This window comes from Geotrypetes seraphini, chromosome 11 (genome assembly GCF_902459505.1).
Source record: "Geotrypetes seraphini chromosome 11, aGeoSer1.1, whole genome shotgun sequence".
NCBI lineage: Eukaryota > Metazoa > Chordata > Amphibia > Gymnophiona > Dermophiidae > Geotrypetes > Geotrypetes seraphini.
The window spans coordinates 138,751,776-138,773,976 of record NC_047094.1 but is presented as its reverse complement, the minus strand read 5'-3'; the positions used below and the strand labels follow the sequence as shown (position 1 = coordinate 138,773,976).

The 22,201-nt window shown below is 40.9% G+C and overlaps 1 protein-coding gene across 2 annotated transcripts in view; it reads left to right on the top strand.

Annotated features, from left to right (window-relative positions):
- Positions 1-22,201, top strand: part of MMP24 (matrix metallopeptidase 24) — a 75,662-nt gene that overhangs the window by 6,000 nt on the left and 47,461 nt on the right. For both annotated transcript variants that reach the window (XM_033962643.1, XM_033962644.1), the window contains exon 2: positions 19,101-19,249. In XM_033962643.1, the coding sequence (XP_033818534.1) occupies positions 19,101-19,249 (149 nt within the window). The remainder of the gene's footprint in view (positions 1-19,100; positions 19,250-22,201) is intronic.

The following is a 22,201-nucleotide window of genomic DNA, read 5'->3' as shown; positions in this document are numbered from 1 at the left end:
AGGGCCGAGGTTGGGCACCTCTTTTGTAGGCAATACATTGAAACCATCCACTCAATATACCGTGGCAGCTAAAAAAGCAAACAAACAAGATGTTAGGAATTCTTAGAAAAGGATTGGAAAACAAGACTAAGAATGTTATAATGCCTTTGTTTTACGCCATGGTATGAACTCACCTTGAGTATTGTATTTTATCTGGTCGCCTTATCTCAAAAAATATATAGCAGAACTAGAAAAGGTTCAAAGAAGAGCAACCAAGATGATAAAGGGGATGAACTCCTCTTGTATGAGGAAAGACTAAAGAGGTTAGGGTTCTTCAGCTTGGAAAGGGAAATGTATACCGCCATTTTGTAGTTATGCAACCACACTCAAAGCGGTTTTACATCCAGGTACTTCAAGCATTTTCCCTATCTGTCCTGGTGGGCTCACAATCTATCTAATGTACCTGGGGCAGTGGAGGATTAAGTGACTTGCCCAGGGTCACAAGGAGCAGCATGGGGTTTGAACCCACAACCTTAGGGTGCTGAGGCTGTAGCTTTAATCACTACACTACACTGCTGAGGTGAGATTTGATTGAATTCTACAAAATCCTGAGTAGTGTAGAACAGGTACAAGTGAATCGATTTTTTTTATTCCATCAAAAATTACAAAGAGAAGGGGACAAACAATGAAGTAACAGGAAATACTTTTTTTCACTCAGAGAATAGTTAAGCCATGGAATGCATTGCCAGAGGATATGGTAAATAGTGGTTAACGTAGCTGGATTAAAAAAAGGTTTAGACAAATTTCTGGAGGAAAAGTCCATAGCCTGCTATTGAGACTAGCATGGAATGTTGCTACTATTTGGGTTTTTGCCAGGTACTTGTGACCAGGATTGGTCACTGTGAAGACAGGTTACTGGACTAGATGGACCATTGGCCTAACCCAGTAAGGGGAAATTTCTATAAGAGGCGTTTAAAGATAGAACAGTGTTCTCCCCAGAAATTTTTTCCAGCCGGGTGGCATGAAAAAGTAGCCGGGTGGGGCGGGGCGGGGCAATTTGGTAGTGAGGAAAATTAAATGTATACTATTTTTATTAGTTAATTATTATTATTTTCCAATGCTCGATATGACTTCCTTTTTTAAGGTTTGACACTTGTGCCAGAATATTTTTACTAAATTTAAGAAGTATCCAATTCTAGAAGTGAATAATTAGATATTCACCCTCTTTCAAATAGTATAGAGGTTTAAAAAAGGGAAATGCGTTAATGAAGTCATTAGGTTCAATCTAACCATTTATATCTGCATGAATTTAAACAACTAAAAAAAAAAGATAAATATAGCTCATCCAGTCATACAAGAAATGGCTGTACAACACCTCTAATAATGTTTTGATCACTAGGTTCCTTCCTGAGGTCTCACTGAGGATATGAAATAGATGCTATCCCCACTTCCAGACCTCTTCCACATAATTTATGGAGGTGTTACTGAGCCTTGAAGGGCACCTGTGTGATTGATCTTTATCTGCTTCTTTTTTATTTTGCTATAGTGCAAAGTAAGAGCTAGGGCAAAACAGTATAGGTAAAGATGCAGGTAATAATTAGCAATGTATTAAAAATATTTTATTTTTATTTGCTTATAATGTCATTTGAAAGCTACTTGATGATAATACAACTTTAATTTAATTCTTTATAATGTGTGTCTGTGTGTTGGGGGGGACAACACCTATGTCAACAGTAAAGTTAGAATAGAGTCATTAAATCCAGTGGTGTACCTAGTATATTTGACAGCCAGTGCTAATCATTTTTTTAACAACCCCCTCCTCTATATAAAAAAAGATATTTTTAGTAATAATCCATCAGTCACACAATAAGGGTGCATCTAGGAAAAGGCAGCATCTTAAACATTGCAGTGAGCACTAGAACACCAACACATGCATTGTAAAACTAAACAAACCAGATCCTACACAGTCAATTGATCTTGTAGTCGATGCTAACAGAAAGCCATGTCCCTTTCATACACACAGAACACAGATACACCCTCGCCCAATATGGAATAATCACAAACTAAAAATAGAACTATGTAGACAAAAGTTAAACTGAACCAAGAAACCAGACTCTGCATACAATGCAACACCACAGAAACAGTGACACATGTCCCCTAATACTGTGCAAAATATAAAGACAGTAGATGTAAATTTGAAAAAAACTTCTACATAACAGTCACCACTTTACAAATTAACAAATAGAAATAAAATAATGAGAAATATGAAAATACCATTTTATTGGACTAATCCATTTTTCAATTAGCTTTCAGAGGCCAAATCTTTCTTCAAGACAGTACAGTATACAGCTGTTATGGTATCCTGTCCTGACCTGAGGAAAGGGGTTTATTCCCTCCCCAAATTGCCTTATTTCCATTTCCTATTGATAAATTTTAATCAATACTGTTACAATACTACTTGATTCTACGTAAAGCAACAAAAAATATTTTTTTTCTACCTTTTGTCGTTTCTGCTTTAGTCATCTTCTCTTCACTCTCTTCTTTCTATTCAGCATTTGTCCTCGCTCCCTTCCATGCAACATCTGTCCTCTCTCTTTGCCCCTTCCATCCAGCCTCTACCCTCTCTCTACCCCTTCCATCTACTGTCCACCCTATCTCTGCCCTTTGCATCCACTGTCCACCCTTTCTGCCTTTTCCATCCAGTGTCTGCCCTCTCTCTGTTCCATATGGTTTCTTCCCTCTTTCTATGTCCCTTCAATAAACTCTATATCCTGTGCCCTTTCTCTCCTTTGTACATAATTTATTTCAGCTTCAACCCCTCTCCATTTTTTGTTTCCACCCCTATGCTCTGGCATCTCTCTCTTCTCCTTTCCTTCCTTCCTTCCTTCCCACTCCACCCCATGGTCTGACATCTCTATCTCCTTCCCTTCTCTCCCCCCTCTCCAGTATCTTCCTCCTGTCTTTCCTCTTTGGTCTAGGCCTCTCTCTTTCTCTCCGTCTTTCTTCTGTGAGGAGATCATGTTGATCTTGAACACTGAATAATTCTTCCATATTCCCCATATCACTGTACTGTAGTCTGGTCCAGCAGACTGCTTTGGCACTATTACATGTGTAATAGTAAATTCATTATGCATCAGCTTTCTACACAGAATGCCAAAAGTCTCTATTTCTTGTGCTGTGCTTACATCTGCCAGCGTCAGAAACTTGTGAGACAGATCCCTTGGCAATACTACACTTCGGAGCCCTTTGACCATCTGGTTCTGTATGGTTGCAGGCTTTAAAGCTCTGTTTACTGGAGGAGACTGTCCAGCATACATAGTTGCATCACTCTTAAGGATCTGATCAGAGATTACATTAGACAAGGTGGTATTTTTAGGCATAGAAAAACAGGACATGTTCTCCTCAATCTGCTCAGATGCCTTCAAATGCCCTTTAATATTCGTCCGATCTCGGGCTAAATCTTGCCTCCTGAGCTGATCTTCAAAGGAGAGCAGAGTGAGAGCCATATCGGCAGTGAGATCCGTTTTGGGCCGCATGTTGTGCAGGGCTGGACTAAGGCAAGTTGTAAGCTTCCTTCCGTCGCTGAACTATCTTCTATAAGTCAGCAACGGAAGGAAGCTTACAACTCGCTGCTCTTGCTTGCTTCGGGCCTTCCTCGTTGCCGGGTCCTGCCTTTACGGAAACAGAAAGTAGGCAGGACCCGGCAGCGAGGAAAGCCCGAAGCAAGCATGAGCAAGTTGTAAGCTGACCTGTCTCCTATAGCGAACCCATGCTCCGGGGCGTGTGCATGCCGACTTCCCTTCTCATCCTCCCTCAGGACGTGACTTCCGGTTTCGGAGAGAAGTGGCATGCACATGTTAGAGCCCCGGAGCATGGGTTCAAGTTGCTTGCTGGCGTTAAAAACTAAAAAAAAAAAAAAAAAAAAAAAAAGTCAGGCTCCTGCGATTCAGGCTGTGCCGAGTCAGCCCAGTAAATCTCCAAGCCGGTGAGAAGGGTTTTTTTTTTAATGTTGAGGAGAAGGCAGCAGCAGCATCAGGATTGCGATCGAGATTACAGCCGGGCGCTCATCTAAATTAGCTGGGCGGAGCGCCTGGCTGAAAGGCCCTGGGGAAAACACTGTAGAAGCCTAAATAATTAGACGCCTAAAGTTAGGTTCCTAACTTAATTTGTAAATTGGCTTCAATAATGAGCTTTGTGGAATGGCGCCTAAGAAGATAGGCACCTAACATCTAAGTAAGTGTGTTTAGGGGTGGAGAAAGACCTTAGATGTCGCTAGGCACGATTCTCTAAAGGATTTAGGTGTCTATAATGTAGGCTTTTAAAATCCCAGCCTACATTACAGGCACCTAAGTTTTAAGTTAGGCGCTCATTACAGAATCATGCTTAGCGGTGCCTTTGTGTGATTGACATGCAATAGGCGCTTAACTTTAGGTGCCCTAAGGCTATTCTTATGTAAGGGTGAGAGAGGGTGAAATTTGAGTGGACAGAGGCAGAAAAGAAAAGGGAGGAAAGAGCTAGAAAGGAAAGATCAGCGTGTCAGAGACAGGTATAAAGAGGGAAAGGGACAAGACTTGACAGAGGAGAGAAAAACACGGACAGCATTCACTGGAGAGAGAATTTTCAGAAGACACACAGGAAAGCAGAAAAGTGAAACTGGGAACAACTTTTCCAGTCCGAGTATTGTCCATTTATCCCCACTCTCTGTTTCCTATCCGTCAGCCAGTTTTTAATCCACATGAGTATTTCACCCTCTATTCCATGGATCATAATTTTTTGAAGTAGTCGTTCATGCGGAACCTTGTTGAATGCCTTCTGAAAATCCAGATATATAATGTCGACTGGGTCATCCTTGTCTATCTGCCTGTTTACTCCCTCGAAGAAGTGTACCAAGTTCGTCAAGCAAGATCTTCTTTTGCTGAAGCCGTGCTGGCTGGTCCTCATCAGATTGTGTCTGTCTAGGTGATCAATGATGCGGTCCTTTATCAGCGCCTCTACAATCTTTTCCGGTACTGAGGTCAGACTCATCGGTCTGTAGTTTCCTGGATCTCCTCTCGAACCTTTCTTGAAGATCGGCATAACATTCACCACTTTCCAGTCTTCCAGAATCCTTCTTGATTTGATCGATAGATTGGCTATTAGTTGGAGCAGTTCACCTATAGCCCCTTTCAGTTTCTTGATTACCCTCGAATGGATACTATCCGGACCCAGGGATTTATCGTTTTTAAGCTATCAGTCTGCTTGCATACCTCTTCTAGACTGACCATCAACCCTGTCAGTTTCCCGTTTTTGTTTCCTATGTATAGCCTGTCAGCTTCCAGTATGTTGTGTATATCCTCTTCGGTAAATACAGATGCAAAAAATATGTTCAGTTTGTTGGCAATGGCTTTGTCCTCCTTTAGCACTCCCTTTATCCCATGGTCATCCAACGGCCCTACCGCTTCCTTCGCGGGTTGAAAGAACGGCTTGAAGTTTTTTGCTTCCTTGGTTATTTTTTCCTCATAGTCTCTTTTGACCCCTACGTTGATGTTGTTTGTGCTTTTTCCAGTTTTCATCCGTTTTTGATCTTTTCCATTCCTTAAACGAAGTCTTCTTGTCTCTTATCGCTTCCTTCACTGCTACAGTGAGCCACGTCGTTTCCTTGTTCTTTTTCCTCTTGGATCCCTTGTTGCTATCCAATATACAGTATATAGATTCTGTGCCTCGGTGACTGTGTCCTTAAAAAGGTTCCATGCTTGCTCTAGCATCTTTACAATGCTTATCCTCTTCTTAATCTTCTTCCCCACCATGAGTCTCATCCCTTCGTAATTCCCTTTTTGGAAGTTCAGTGCTGTTTCCGTTGTTCTGGCTCAATGTTTTGCCCCCGTGTCCAGGTTGAAGCGAATCATATTGTGATCACTGCTTCCCAGCGTCTCTTCTACTTCTACACCTTGCACCGGTCCTCGTAGTCCATTTAGAATTAAGTCCAGAATTGCATTTCCTCTCGTATTTTCCTTGACAAGTTGTTCCAGGAAGCAATCGCCCACAGCATCCAGGAGATTGGTCTCCCTACTGCAGCCAAAAGTGCCTAGGTTTCAGTCTATCCTCGGATAATTGAAGTCACCTATGATAACTGCATTGACTCCCTTGCATTTGCGTTTAATCTCGTCCGTCATTTCTCCATCAATTTCTTTGGACTGCCCTGGAGGTCGGTAGTAGATGCAGATCTTTGTTTCCATTCCATTTGTTCCCAGAATTTTAACCAATAGAGACTCTAACTTATTTGTCATTTCTGGTGTGTTCTCTCCGGTAGACTCAATTCCTTCTTTGACATATAGGGCAATACCCCCATTTTTGACCTAATCTGTCTCTGCGGTATAGCTTGTATCCCGGTAGCACAGTGTCTCAGATGTTTTCCTCGTTCCACCATGTTTCTGTGATGCTGATGATGTCAAGGTTATCTTTTTGTGTCATAGCTTCCAATTCCCCCATCTTATTCCTTAGGCTCCTTGAGTTTGCAGCCTGTTACTCTCTTGCATTTCCTTCCCTCTTGTGTCCCTTTCAATCTGTCAGGATTTCTGTCTTGCCAATGATCCGGTGACTCTTCCCCGCTATCTTCCTGTACAGTATATCCTCTGGGTATACTGGTTCCCGAACCATCGACTCTTAGTCTACTTTCCCCTTCTTCCTAGTTTAAAAACTTCTCAATTTCTCTCTTGATGTTGCTTGCAAGTAGCCTCGATCTGTCTCCACTGAGGTGGAGTCCATCCTTCCTGAATAGCTTGCTCTTCCCCCAGAATGTCATCCAGTTGCGCACAAAGTGGAATCTTTCTTCCTCACACCAGCGCCTCATCCATGCATTGACTGCTTGCAGATAAAGTCCAAATGGCCCATCCAGTCTGCCCATCCACAGCATCTAGTATCTCCTCCTCTCCCTAAGAGATCCCACATGTCTGTCCCAAGCTTTCTTGAATTCAGACAGTCTTGTCTCTGCTGGGAGACTATTCCACGCATCTACCATCCTTTCTGTAAAAAAGTATTTCCTTAGATTACTCCTTAGCCTTTCACCTCTTAACTTCATCCTATACCTGCTCATTCTAGAGCTTCCTTTCAAATGAAAGAGACTAGTCTCATGTGCATTTATGCCATGTAGGTATTTAAAGGTTTATCATATCTCCCCTCTTCCGCCTTTACTCCAAAGTATAAATATTGAGATCTTTAAATCTGTCCTCATACACCTTATGATGAAGACCACTTACCATTTTAGTAGCCTTTCTCCGGATTGACTCCATCCTGTTTATATGTTTTTGAAGGAGAAAATATTTTTCCATTCAACAAATAGTTAAGCTCTAGAACTCGTTGCCAGAGGAGGTGGTAATAGTGGTTAGCGTAGCTGGTTTAAAAAAGGTTTGGACAAGTTCCTGGAGGAAAAGTCCATAGTTTGTTACTAAGACAGACATGGTGGAAGCCACTGCCTGCCCTAAGATCAGTAGCATGGGATGTTGCTACTATTTGGGTTTCTGCCAGGTACCTGTGAACTGGATTGGCCACTGTGGAAACAGGATACTGGTCTGACCCAGTATAGCTATTCTTATGTTCTTAAAGATAAGTGCCCTCTTTTAGCAGTGTCCTTATACGGACATAGAAAGTAGTAACATAGTAAATGTCAGCAGATAAAGACCTGCACATTCCATCTGGTCTTCCCAACAAGGTTCTCAGAGTGGTGTCTGGCACTCTGTACAGGCTCAACTTCTTTTTGATTAAACATGGGTATCACAAACAAGACAGTCAACAACTTTCCAAATATAATACCATGATACCGTTACCTTCAATCCTAAAGATGTCTCTTACCCCCCCCCCAACACTGACTAACATCATTTATTCGCTGATATTAACTTTATGATTCTACCCCTCTCCCCATAGGGAAATGCCGCACCTGCAATTGGAGTCTATGCTTTGAAAGTGATACGATATGCATAAACTTAATCTCTATCTCTCCCTACCAGTTTTGGGGCACAAACCATAGAAGTCTGTCTAGCACTGTAATTCTGTACATGCCTGTGATTGCAGCTGCTATTTAGTTTTGGACGGGCACAAGTGAACTGTAGTGATTTTTTACCAATTGTGATTCAGCAATGACATAGGACATACAGAAGACATGAATGTTGATATAAATGTATTTACTATAGATGATCAGGAGTACAAAATATATAATACTGGTAAATTATTCCATCTAATCAAAATTGATCACCAGTTTATTTGATTTTCTTATTAATAATGATTGTTCATTTCATTACATGCATCAATTTTATTTATTTAAAAACATCCAGCAAGTACTTTTAATAATCCTTAAACTTCTATGTATTCATAATAGGATTAGCACTTATCTTGTTCAGCTGAGATGATTTTGTCTCGTGGCTCCGCAGGAGTTTTCCACCAATGTGCAAAATGTGCAAAATATGAATTCAAACTTGACTACTGGAAACTCAGAACCATCAGAAAATATTTTGACACAGTATCATTCCGCTTATTGGTTCAATCTTCCATTTTAAGCATGCTTGATTATTGTAACATCATTTACTTGGGAACCTTAAAAAAAAACCTTCAAAGACTCCGAGTTATTCAAAATTCAGCAGTTCGACTGATTTTTGGGTTGAAAAAATGGGAACACATAAGTCCCTACTATCAAAAACTTCACTGGCTGCCCCTGGAAGCATGAGTTTGGTTTAAATTTTTTTGTCTTTGTTATAAATCAGTATTTGGTCTGGCCCCTATGTACTTGGTTTCTCAATTTAATCTGGATAGTTCTATTAGGCCCACACGTAGAATTCATATGTTCACCTATCTGACAATAAAGGCCTGCCGCTACAAAAGATTCCTGGATAGAACTCTTGCCTTCCAGACAGGTAAATGGAACGATTGGCTGGGTAACATTATTATACATTACTTCAGTTTTAGAAAATCAGTAAAAAAGAATTTGTTTAATCGATTTGTAACCTAAGAATCTTATAGTTTTTCACTTCTTCCATTCTGCAAGCTTGTATTCGATGACTTTGTATTGTGACCATTTCGCTGATTGTCCAGCACCTCTTGTTGTAAACCGCCTCGAACTATCATGGCTTTGGCAGTATATAAGAATAAAATTATTATTATAAGTTTCCAATATTTTCCAAAAGTAAAAGTTATCCATTCTTTTTAGCCAAATCCTAGTGTAAGTAAATGTATTACCATGTTCTCAGTGATATACAGTGTTCTTGTGGATATAGACACAATCTTTGTGCTCTTGCTGTAGAGTAGGGTTTTGGTGGGTAGGTTAGGCCTAAGGGTGTCGCAATATTTTATAAGGAGAATTGAAGGTTTTTTTAATGCTTGTGATCTGTATGTGGTACAGCCATTGTTGCTGGCACTCCGTGATCTGAGGCTTTTCTCTTCTTTGCTTTGAGAGATTGTTCACAGTGGTTATTTAGAGCATTTTGATGGAGAGGTTTAAATGTAGTGTTTGTGGTAGATTTCCTCCACTCCTTAATATTGATTTATTAATCTGTATTTCACAATCCTCATTCAAACAAAATAAGATTAAAATTTACAAAGTAATAAACAAAATAAAATACCCCCCCCCCCCCCCCAATATTTTAGTAGGTGGCCTAGTGGTTAGAGCAGCTGTCTCAGCAGGCTGAGGTTGTGAGTTCAATTCCCACTGCAGCTCCTTGTGACTCTGGGCAAATCACTTAGCACTAACAAAGGGCTAGATTCACAAAACTTACCGATCATGGACCAATGGTTTCCCGACCTGATTGTTCCCCAACCCGATTCACTAAACAGCTGTGCGATCAATATCCAATCCAATCCGATCATGCAAATGAAGGGAAATGCCATGCATAAGTAGGAAGGCAGCGATTCACTAAACAGAAGAAAGAACAGAGATTGGGGTTGCCGATCCAAAGTGAAGCAACTGCAGTCCTTGCAGACTGTCCTGTTCTCTGCCGCCCTGAAATCCCAGTACCAAAATAAAAAATAAAACCATCAAAGAAAAACTGAAATCTCTCTGCTCTCTGCCGCCCTGTCTCTCTGTGAGCCCGTGGTTTTAACCCACAGGTTTTAAGCGTGTTCTGTTCAGTAGATCTTCCTGTTTTTTTTATTTATTTTCTGTCCTATGGGAGACTGCAGCCAAGCTTGAGAGAGGGAGGAGGAGTTAACAGAAGTGGGCCAGAGCCACAGGTAGCACCTAACATGATTGGTTGCACAACGTTCTGTGGGTGGAGGAACTCCTTCCCCCTGTAGCGCTGATTGGGTGGACGTTCTGTTCCATGCTGGCTGCACAAATTGAAATGATTCCTGCACATACATCTTGATCGCTCTATAGTGATCCTGGGATCGCTTGTGGGCATCTGATCAGATCATTTTAATGCAGGAACTGTTATGAATCGGTCACCTGGCAAGACTTGGCCACAAATCGCCCAACAACGATCTGGAACACAGAGTTTCATGAATCTAGGCCAAAGTACTTGTCTAAGGGCTCCTTTTACTAAACAGAGGTACAGGTTTCTTATCTCACCGGCCTGCAATAGAAACCTCTGTCGCCATTTAGTGAAAACATATAACATATAACATATGTTAGTGTTTAATAAATTATCTCCAGAACATCTGTATCCACAGATTTTTGTTTTCATCGGTGGATTATCGGGTCTCCCCATTTTTCTTTGTTGTGCTGCCATTTAGTGAAACCCAGCATAAAATAGGTAAACCACACAGAGAAAGTGGTATATCGAGTCCTATTCCCTTTACTTTCATCTCATATTCTCAAATGTTTTACAAAATAAAACACTCTTCAACAAATTGCTAAATACAAATTTTTAAGATGGAAATAACACATTTTTTCATATTTGCCAAACATCTACTTATAAGTTTCCAATATTTTCCAAAAGTAAAAGTCATCCATTCTTTTTGGCCAAATCCTAGTGTAAGTTCTCCTTCCCACCAGTGAATATGTCTGGCTGGAACCAAAAAGTACAGAGGACTGATTTAAATCTCCAATGGGTCAATTTACCGAAAATCTTCTGGCCTCTTGAAAATATAAAATGGGCCCTGCAGTAAATAATGCAGTAATGGCATTAGTGCATATCGTTAGTGAATGACTCCCTTAGAAAGACAGGAATCCAGATTTAAGAATTAAACTACAACAAAAGAACATCTAAATTTGTTTTTAAGAACAACAGTTCTGTTCTATTTCCAGGTACTGAGACTACCCATAATAGACAGAGCAGTAGCAACGGATTAATATATAAATATAATTACAAACTACTGTTCTTCACGAGGGAATTTTAATGCATCCATAATTGCTTAATCCCTTTAAAAACTGTTCCTTTTGGTGCAGTGCTTCTGTTCCTTCTGCTCTCACAGTGTCGGAATATGTCCCTTTGCTCCAGTGCTCAGATCCGTACAGAAGCTGTGCATCAATCAGCTGATTGATTTCTCTTCTCTGAGAGTGCACAGTATTGACAACATCAGTAAAGTAAACTCAATGCGGTCTAAAGCCCTTCAAAGTGCATTTGCTCATTTCTGATGTCATGACAGTGCAAATGGATGCCAGGGAGATAATATTGAATATTCTGTTAGAATCTAAAGCTAATCCTGAGATAAATTATGCAAATACATTTTCCATGGATTTTTGGTTTAGTTCTTTTTCTCCACCTATATCCTATTGATATGATCACCTTGTGAACAGGATGCAAGCTCACCCCTGCTACAGAACTGGGATGACCTTGAGTTTATCTTATTTATTTATTTAATGTCAACCGTCTATTCCTATTGCTTAACTCATTTAAGCCAGAACCATAACAGCAACATGACCTTATAATTTAATGCTAAAGATGAAGAACTGAAGGACAAAGTTTAGAGTTGAGGATCAGTGATTCCCGAACCTAACCTGGGGGAGCCCCAGCCAATCAGGTTGTTCAGGATATCCACAATGAATATTTATGAGTTAGATTTGCATGCACTGCCTCCATGGTAATGCATTATCTCTCATGTATATTCATTGTGGATATCCTAAAAACCTGTGGAGATCCCCCAAGACAGGTTTAAGAACCATTGCCTTAAATATTTAGCAATGCTCATATAATTGTGATGTCAAGAGAGGCACCAACCCATTCTCAGCAAGAGAACAAAAACTGTGTCTTTACATCAACATTCATGTCTTATGTATGTTCTTAAGTCAATGCTGAATCGCAACCGGTATAAAACACTAGAGTTCTAAGACGTCCTGCACAGAACTTAGATGTTCAGAGCTAGACCTGTTTTAGAAGCATCTAAGTGCCACAAAGTTACCCAAAATGACCAGATGACTACTGAATACATTAAGGTATGAACTCCCCACACTCCCCCACGCCCCAAAACTCTGAATGAAAGAATACATGCTTGTCTCTAGAACAGCAGCACTTGGTATGGGAAAGCCTAGTAGAGCTTCACATAGGTGCCTTAAGTAACCTGATGGATGGGCTAGTAAACTACAGAGAAGGATCCACTAAAACCCACCAAAAACCTAATCTACTAAATATAGCTTCCACTTGTAGCCATGAGTGCCACTGGGGTGACAGACAGGTGGGTCTAGTAGGTTTTGGGGGGAGTTTTGGTGGCTCAGCATAGATTATAAGGAGTATATGGTGAGATGTACTTCTGGCTGTCTTCATTTGAAGTTCACAGCAATGCCCTTTAAGATATCCCACTGCTCTGTTGGCATTTCTGTGTGGCTAATCTATCACAATGATGGTCCCCTCCTACATCCAAATGTTCTGAATTTGGACGTTTTCAACTTGGATGATTCTTTGGTCAAAAATGGGGTATAAAGTTAGGTGTCTTAAGGGCTGGACATCCTGTTGGTCTAGACGTCAAAGTAGACAATTTAAAAAAATATATATTTTTGGATGTCAAGCGGTTGAGCTTTAGAAAATGGACATTTCTGTATTTTCGACTTTGGACGTTTTGCAGGAAACCTCCAAATTGGACTTAGATGTCCTTTTTGAAAATGGTCCTCCTCCAAGTCTGTATTGAAACACTGTTGGTGTCAAATCAAAAGTGAATGTATATCAATGTTTTATTGAATCTATATTGCCCATAAATCAAGTGTTGATTGAAGACTTGATTCCTGAGTGGAAGTCACCTTTTCATTGACTTACATTTGGACATTTCGTCCAGGATCTTGCCCAAATAATTTTTAAACCTAGCTATGCTAGCTTTTTACCACATCATTTGGCAATGAGTTCCAAAGCTTAATTAAGCATTAAGTAAAACAAAATTGTCTTCTATTTATTTTAAATGTACTTTTATTTATAAAATCTTATATCCCACTCGTCTACAAATCTGAGCAGCTAACATATATAATTGCAAAAGCATATTACCATAAACAAGCGTTATAACAAAACCAACCACAATGTTCAATAAAGCTGTAAAAAATAAAATTTCATCAGCTGCAAGAGTTCAATTTAAATATTAAGTTAACCTGCAGAAAACACTTGATGAAAGACATATGCTTTTGTTTGCGAAAGGAGAGATGGTGCTGTGTCCATAAATGCTGAGAAGTAAAGTATTCCAAATAATTGGGCTTTCCTCCACAAAAACAATAAATGAAATCTTTATCAACAGAACATAAATAATTAGACGCCTTTTTACACTGAAAGTACAATTATAATTATGGAAAGGGGGGTGGTATATAGTTATATTAAAGGTTTAATCAATATTTATGAATGTAACATGTATGATTTTTTTGATTACAATATTTGTGGGAAGGGTGGGTGGTGGAGGGAGGTAATTTATGTATTTAAGATGATAATAGTAAGAATTTCAAGTGATGTATATAATTCAACTGATGTAATATTGTGTACTTGATGTAAGATGAAAAAATGAATAAAAAATTGGAAAAAAAAAAATTAGCAATGCAAAGTGGACTGTCATCGTGCAGTGGCTTGTAAAAATTAAAACAGGCAGCCAATGTAACTTCTTCAGATCAAGAAGTTTTAGTAATCAAACGCTCAGTTGCTTTGTGACTTTTGTCTTGAAAGTCCAAGAAATAAAACATTCTAATAATCAAAGGGCTAACGTAAGACTGGACATCAGTGTGGAAAAATGCTGACGATGACAAAGTTTTTTTCCATCTGAAAGACAAAAAGCCTCTTGTAATAATATTCTTAAGAGCTGGTTTAGGGGGGGAGGAGTCAAGATGGCATCTCGCCGGTAGCCACGCTGAGAAAGGCTACTGTTTGGAACTTGTTTTCCTCTTGCTGTATAGCGCTGAACTAATATCAACATGGGTAAGAGAAAGGGGAAAGTAAGGACTTACCCCTCCGAGTCCTCTCCACTTCCCCTTTCCACCATGGAGAGATTTGTAGTCCGAACAGCGTATATCCCTGGAGCGGGTGCTGGCGAAGGGGCGGCCTTACCTGAGCTCAATGTCACTCTGAGCCCGGAGGAGCGACTTCCACCCTCTGACCCAGGCATGGTGACGCTGCCGGAACAAGCGTTGAACCCGCAGGCTGTGACTAGCGCTGCGGATTATTCAACAGAGGAGGGTAGTATCTGGAGCATAAGAGGAGAAACCAGAGAGCTGGGAGACAATATGGGAGCGAGTTCTGAGCTCCACCTGGTTATTGAAGGTGCTGTAGCAGGTATAGAGGAGACGCACGGAGAGAGCTCCAGGTCTGAGAAATTTGACCAGAGGCAGGATATTGGTGAGCAGCAAATTACACCACTGGTTAAACCTCCCCATGTTACTTTAGATTCTATCTGGGATGCTGTAGCTCGCTTGGAGAAGATTTTCATGGGAAATAAGGTTTTGGTGGACAATTCTTTGCAAGACTGTAAAACATGTATTGTCATCCAGGAGGCAAAGAATTTTGAGCTTGAGAAAAAAGTAGAGGAAGTTCAACAAAGTCTTAAAGACTCAAAATCTAATACCCTGATCTATGGACAAGGTATGACTGGACTGAGGAACAAAATAGAGAAAATGGAGAATTATACCCGTAGGTTGAATCTGCGTTTTATCAATTTTCCTCAATCCAGGACTGTAGCCCCCATTGAACTGCTTAAGAAATATCTGATGGAAGTTCTGGGGGTTCCAAAGGAAACTGTGCCTCCATTTTCTCGAGTCTATTCTATGCCAGGGAAGAAACGGCAAACTTCTTCCCAAGGAGAACTATCGATGGATAGTTTAAATGTAACACAACTATTAGAAACATCTTTGGAAGAAGAGTGTATAAGAGCTACACTCCTAGTTACATTTGTTTTTGGACTGGGTGATGAGAATGTTTTTTCGTAACTCTGATAAATTGTTTTTGGGAGGTAAAGTTTGGGTTTTCCCTGATGTCTGTGTAGACACTCAGGAGAAAAGGAAGCAATTTTTGGCTCTACGATCTCAGGTGATAGCCCTGGGTGCTCATTTCTTTTTGCGTTTTCCTTGTAAATGTTTAATATTGTATGAGTCAACTAGGTATCTTTTCTTTGATCCCAAACAATTGGAGGCTTTTATTGAGAATAAGCGTAAAATACAGGTCAGGGGGAAAGAATATAATAATTATTAGAAATGGAAGATTGTAGTAGTTTATTTCCGGCGAGACGTTGTCATTATTGATTTATTTAAGTTTTTTTTTTTCTCCTGAGATGTGCCTCTTTTTCCTTATCCTCTCCCTATCTTTAATTGAGGACTTATAGAGAAAGTTGCTATGAATATGTTTGCTTGTTAGATTTCAATGGGAAATATTATTTTATTGATTATTTTTGTATTTAGCAATATGCTTTCTATTTCTTAAGGCATTTTTATGTTGTATGTTCATTTAAAATTGCATAAATAAATAATTAAAAAAAAAAAAAAGAGTTGGTTTAAAGGATAATTTGGCATCGAAAATGACTCCCAGATAATGCTTTTTCCTAGGGACAGAGATTTAGGGCTCCTTTTATCAAGCCCGTAATAGCACACGTTAAACCGCCAGCTGTGCTAGCCACTAATGCCTGCCTTGGGCAGGCGGTAGCTTTTTGGCCAGCGTGGGAGTTAGCGCGTGATTAAAAGTTGCACGCGCTAACTCCGCTAGCGCGGCTTCATAAAAGGAGTCCTTAAACTCCTTCAAGGAAAATTAGAAAAATATGAACTGGAATGAAAGTCAATCAAAATCTATTTACAAATAACCAAAACAAAAAAGGCAATTGCTTCAAAAAGAGAACCCAAAACATCAGCAAATAGATGCTATTGAACTCTTAAACCACTCAACTAACCTGCATGTGGGAGCCAAACAGATATTAAATATCAAGGAAGAGAGTGCTGAACCTTGAGGTCCAGTTCTCACTTGAAAACTGACCATTGGCCAAGTGCCCAGAACAGTAGGGGGCCCTCTCTCCTCCAGCATCCATCTCTTTTGATAGGGGCCTAGATTAGAAAATGACCCGGGAACAAATCTGTCCCTGTCCCTGCAGGAACTCAATTTAACTGTCCTATCCCCATGAGTTTTCTCGCTGTCCCATTCCTGTAAGCTCTGCCTTAACCACACAAGCCTCAAACACTTATGATTTTAAAGTGTTTGAGGCTTGTGCAGATGACGGAAAAGAACTTGCGGGGGTAGGATGGGAAAATGAGTTCTCATGGGGACAGGGAAAAATTTGTCCCTGTGTCATTCTCTAGCCTAGATCACTGTTAGTCTGCCTCTGCTTGAAAATAACAATTTGTCAGAAAAGACTAACACCCATCCCTTAACTTCTAATTACTCTAACTGCTTCAAAAGCAGCAGTAACATCTAGCATTACTATACAAAAAAAAATCCTTACTACAGTCAAAGCTACACTGGATAATATCCAGAACTGGAATTAATAAAGTCTCTATATTATGCTTGTGCCCAAAATCAAACTGAAATCGATCCAAGTCTCCAGTCCTATCAATAAAGTTGTGCAATTGGACTAAAACCAACTTCTCCTTCCTGAAGAAAGAGAAAAAATTGGATGATAATTCTGTCTCCGGTAAAGCAGGTTCTAATTTAGCTTTTTTTCAACAAAGGTCTCGCTACTGCTTGTTTCAGATAAATAGGGACAGTTCCTCCAAGGATTTGTTCACAGTGGGGGTCTTTTACTAAGAAGTGCTAGCTGATTTAGCAAAATAGCCCCAATAAGAGTAATAAGGAGAGACAAGATGGCCATGGTGTAGTGAGGACGCTTGCAACACGTTCTCCTGCCGAAACGTTTTCGTTCCCATTCATCGGGGTTATCCGATAACAAAATGCCTAAAAGAAGGGGAAGAGTGGCTGCCACAGCCCGGCAACCTGAGCTCACCTCGCAAAGGCAGGAGACGATTTTCGGGGTGACCCAACTGCGCCAAGTCAGAGAGAAGTCTCGGCACTCGCTTAGCCCTGCAGGACCAGTGCCTCCCCAGCAGCCACAAGAGAGGGAAACTACGGCAGCTCAGAAGGGACAGGAAGCAGCTTCCCTAGCTGAGCTGGAGGGCTTACTAGCATCCCAAATCTCCCAGGCAGAGATATCAATCATGGAGAAGGCAGTGACGGCTCCAGCAGTTGGAGGACAGATTCCAGCGGTTCCCCTGTTGGTAAGGCCAGCGGAGTTCACTTTGGAGTCTATCGGCTTTAGACTCACTTTATAAATTGTGTGCAGGAACTCTACCACTGGTAAATGCACAGGCAATAAGAATTGACTCTCTTCAGGAGGAAATAAAGTCTCAGGGGGAAAAAGTGGACTGCTTGGACCAACGAGTTCAAGGTCTACAAAAGACTCAAACTATTTTAATGCAAGATAGTCTATTGCTATTAAGGAAAGTTGAAAATTATACTAAAATGCTGAATTTGAGAATACTTAACTTTCCTAAAGTTCTAGCAGTCTCCTAGAGACTTATTCTATAAATTCCTTAAGGACTCATTTAAATACCCAGAGACTGCTTTTCCACCTTTACATAGAATATATTACCGTCCTGTTTCTAAGAAGGCTTCTCAACCTAAGGTCTCATTTGATCCATCGAGTCCATTGAATTTAACAAGAATATTGGAAACCTCAGAGGACGAAGTTACTTCAAACTCTACACTTGGCTTAAAGAAGTGACCTTTATGGATTCTAAGATCTCCATGTTCCCATATGTCTCAAAGTTAACTCAAACCAGAAGGAGAGGGTTCCTACAATTGAGACAATCCGTACTTTCTTTGGGGGCTAAATTTCAGCTTAGATATATTTTTTTCGACCCCTCTCAGTTATGGTTTTTTCTAGAAGGGAGTAATATCTTCCAGTGCCTCCACAGTGACATAGGTCCTTAGGAATAATGTAATACTACAGTAATGATTTTTTTTTTCTTTATCCTTGTTAAATATCAAATCCCATGGTAATGTGAATTGTCTCTCCTAGATTGTGGGCTTTACTGGAGAGACTGGTAATCTCATATTGAGTTTTATTTGTTTTTGTTTCTTTTCCTTCTTAATCTGTATGTAAAATCTCTCTTTATTTCTTATATATATATATATATATACTGGTTTATGTATATCTATAAAAGTATAAATAATTTTTTTTAAAAGAGTAATAAAAGGAGAGATGTTTTTAACCATCACAGATGCTGAACAAATATTTAAAACAATGCATGAATTATTTAAGACCAAAATCAGTCTGTTAAATTTGAATTATTTGATCTATTTGTTTTTATGTGTAATCCGCATAGGTTTAAGTGGAATAATTTTTTCTAAATAAATAAATATAATTCACTTCAATCTCTGAAATCGGTGCAAAAGTATCTCAGTTTTCAGTTCAAATACAAAGAATTACAATAATTGAGTTGTGATAATAACATCTGAGCCACCAATGCAAAAAGATGTTAAAAACAAAAAAAGATTTCACCAATCTAAGCTAAAGATGTATAGGGAGAATTAGACTACCAGTACAAGCCAAGATCTTCAGAGGGGTACAGATAGAAGGGGATTGAGGGGTACAGATAGAAGTAGAGGTAGGTTATAGGAATTAGTCAGGGACCACTTCACAGGTCATAGGCCTGATGGGCCGCCGCGGGAGCGGACCACTGGGCGCGATGGACCTCTGGTCTGACCCAGTGGAGGCAACTTCTTATGTTCTTATGTTCTAAGTTCTCTGGTTGCATAACTGTGTATATTTTTCCTGTTTTTCAGAGTTGGTTGAAAACATACGGTTATTTGCTTCCATATGACGTGCGCATGTCAGCTCTGTATTCAGGGAAGGCCATGCAGGCTGCAGTCACTGCCATGCAGCAATTTTATGGAATCCCCGTAACAGGCATATTGGATCAGACAACTATCGAGTAAGACTTCCATGATTTGTGTTTTCTCATACAGTTTCTGAATGCATTTGTTTCCTTTTAAATACAGTGGTACCTTGGATTACGAGCATAATCCGTTCCAGGAGCATGCTTGTAATCCAAAATGCTCGTTTATCAAAGCGAGTTTCCCCATAGGAAATAATGGAAACTTGCTTTGATACGTTCCCCCCCCCCAAGAACCAGCATTGCTCCCCTCGAAGGCCCCCCCCTGCGATCCGGCACCCCTCCTGATGCGATCTGGCACCCCCCCCCCCCCGCCACAATTGGGCACCACCCTGCCGCTTCTTACCCTCATCTGGGCACCCCAAAGATCGGCCTCCTCGTCTGCTGGGCCTTGAGCATGCAGAGCAAATCAGGGCAGTAGCAGGCCGCGAAGCAGCGTGTTTAGAGTGCTGCGGCCCCTGCTGGAGTCAGGACGTTTGTCAGGACCGCGGGAAGAGAAGAGGAGCGGCGGCAAGGGACTAAGGGAGCCGAAGGGAGGGTCGGATGGGAGGCTGAACGGGGGTTCGGGTGTGCCGGGGAGAGGAGTGAAGACGACGCCGACGACCTAGTGGCTGAAGTCTTTTTTCGGCGCTTCCCTTCTCGCCCCTTGAGGTGTCGCCGCAGCTCCTCTCGATCCCCGCCAGCGTCGGAAGCCTTCTCCGACACTGGTGCGGCTTGTGAGAGGAGCTGACAGGAGAGCAGGATGTCCAGCGCTGGGGTCCGGTCCTTCCGGCGAGTGTAGGTAGGTGCTGGGGATTCGCGCATGCGCACTCCTGCGGCCACAGACCTACTGATCACGGAAGCACGCTGATAGGAGTGCGCATGCGCGGCTAGCGTTTTATTATATAGGATTCCTTATTTATGTTTTAGCTCTCCCTTTATGAGAGTATTTTTTTGGAGATTTCTTCCTATTTATGGACATATATTGTTTGCTTGTGTATATTTTGAAATTTTCTATCAAACAAAACAAAACAAAAGAATCCAAATTGTGATAATACATTTTGTACAAACCTTGAAAATTGCAGTAATTTCTCATTAGGCACATTTATCCGTGAGATGGAGGTTTGGAATCTAAAAAAGTGTGGATGGATTCGACATATAGGCTACTTGATAAACTGCAAAGTGAATTTCTGGGTATACACATTTTGAGAAGTAGTTCTCAATTATGCTGAGCAATGACTTTTAGAGAGCCTAATGGAGTAGAGAGAGTTTTGACTTCAAAGCAGCTACATACAAGGGTATTATCTTTGCTTTGTAACAGCTTAATGACGGTGAAGCTATGGCATATGATCTGAAAGTGAAATAAGAACTTGGATTGTATGACAGTATGTGATCCATCACAGATTTGGAAAAGGGTACATAATTTCAGTTTGTTGCAAGAGAGTGGATATGTTAACTGTTTTGAATGTTTTATTTGTAATTCTGTATAGGACTTTGATTTGCAAGCTTAAACCATTCTCAAATAATAAATCATTTTGTCCAATTGTGAGCCTGCTAGGCTGGAGAGGGATTATGGGCATCAGCCATTCAGAGACTGGAGGCACGTTAGTAACAGGTACTTTTACTGTTAACATTCATTCATTCATTCAATTTTCTAGGGGGGGCTCATAAGAACATAAGAATTGCAGCTGCTGGGTCAGACCAGTGGTCCACTCTCGCGGCAGCCCTTAGGTCAAAGACCAGTGCCTTAACTGAGACCAGCCCTACCTGCGTACATTCCAGTTCAGCAAGAACTTATCTAACTTTGTCTTGAATCCCTGGAGGGTATTTCCCCCTATAACAGCCTCCGGAAGAGCATTCCAGTTTTCCACCACTCTCTGGGTGAAGAAGAACTTCCTTAGGTTTGTACAGAATCTGTCCCCTTTTAACTTTAGAGAGTGCCCTCGTTCTCCCTACCTTGGAGAGGGTGAACAACCTGTCTTTATCTACTAAGTCTATTCCCTTCATTATCTTGAATGTTTCGATCATGTCCTCTCTCAGTCTCCTCTTTTCAAGGGAGAAGAGGCCTAGTTTCTCTAACCTCTCGCACAACAGCAACTTCTCTAGCCCCTTCACTATTTTAGTCGCTCTTCTCTGGACCCTTTCGAGTAGTACCGTGTCCTTTTTCATGTACGGCGACCAGTGCTGGACGCAGTATTCCAGGTGGGGCATACCATGGCCCGGTACAGTGGCATGATAACCTTCTCCGATCTGTTCATGATCCTCTTCAAGTTTCAAATTTATTTAAAATTTACTATACTGCCTACTCGAGACTTCTAGGCAGTGTACAAAAATGCCATAACAATATACCAATAAAAGTATAATTTAATCATTCTTAGCATTCTGTTTGCCCTTTTTGCCGCCACGCATTGCGCGGACAGCTTCATCAACTTGTCGACCAGTACTCCCAAGTCTCTTTCCTGATGGGTCTCTTCGAGTACCGCACCAGACATCCTGTATTCGTGTCTAAGATTTTTGTTACCGACATTTATCACCTTACACTTATCCACATTAAACTTCATTTGCCATGTCGTGGCCCATTTCTTGAGTGTTTTTATGTTCCGTTGCAGGTCATAAGAACATAAGAATTGCCACTGGGGTCAGACCAGTGGTCCATCGTGCCAAGCAGTCTGCTCACGCGGCGGCCCCTAGGTCAAAGACCAGTGCTCCAAATGAGTCCAGCCTCACCTGCGTACGTTCCGGTTCAGCAGAAACTTGTCTAACTTTGTCTTGAATCCCTGATGGGTATTTTCCCCTACAACAGACTCCGGAAAAGCGTTCCAGTTTTCCACCACTCTGGGTGAAGAAGAACTTCCTTATGTTTGTAAGGAATCTAACCTTGGAGAGGGTGAACAACCTGTCTTTTAGCTACTAAGTCTATCTTGAATGTTTCGATCATGTCCCCTCTCAGTCTTCTCTTTTCAAGGGAGAAGAGGCCCAGTTTCTCTATCTCTCACTGTATGGCAACTCTTC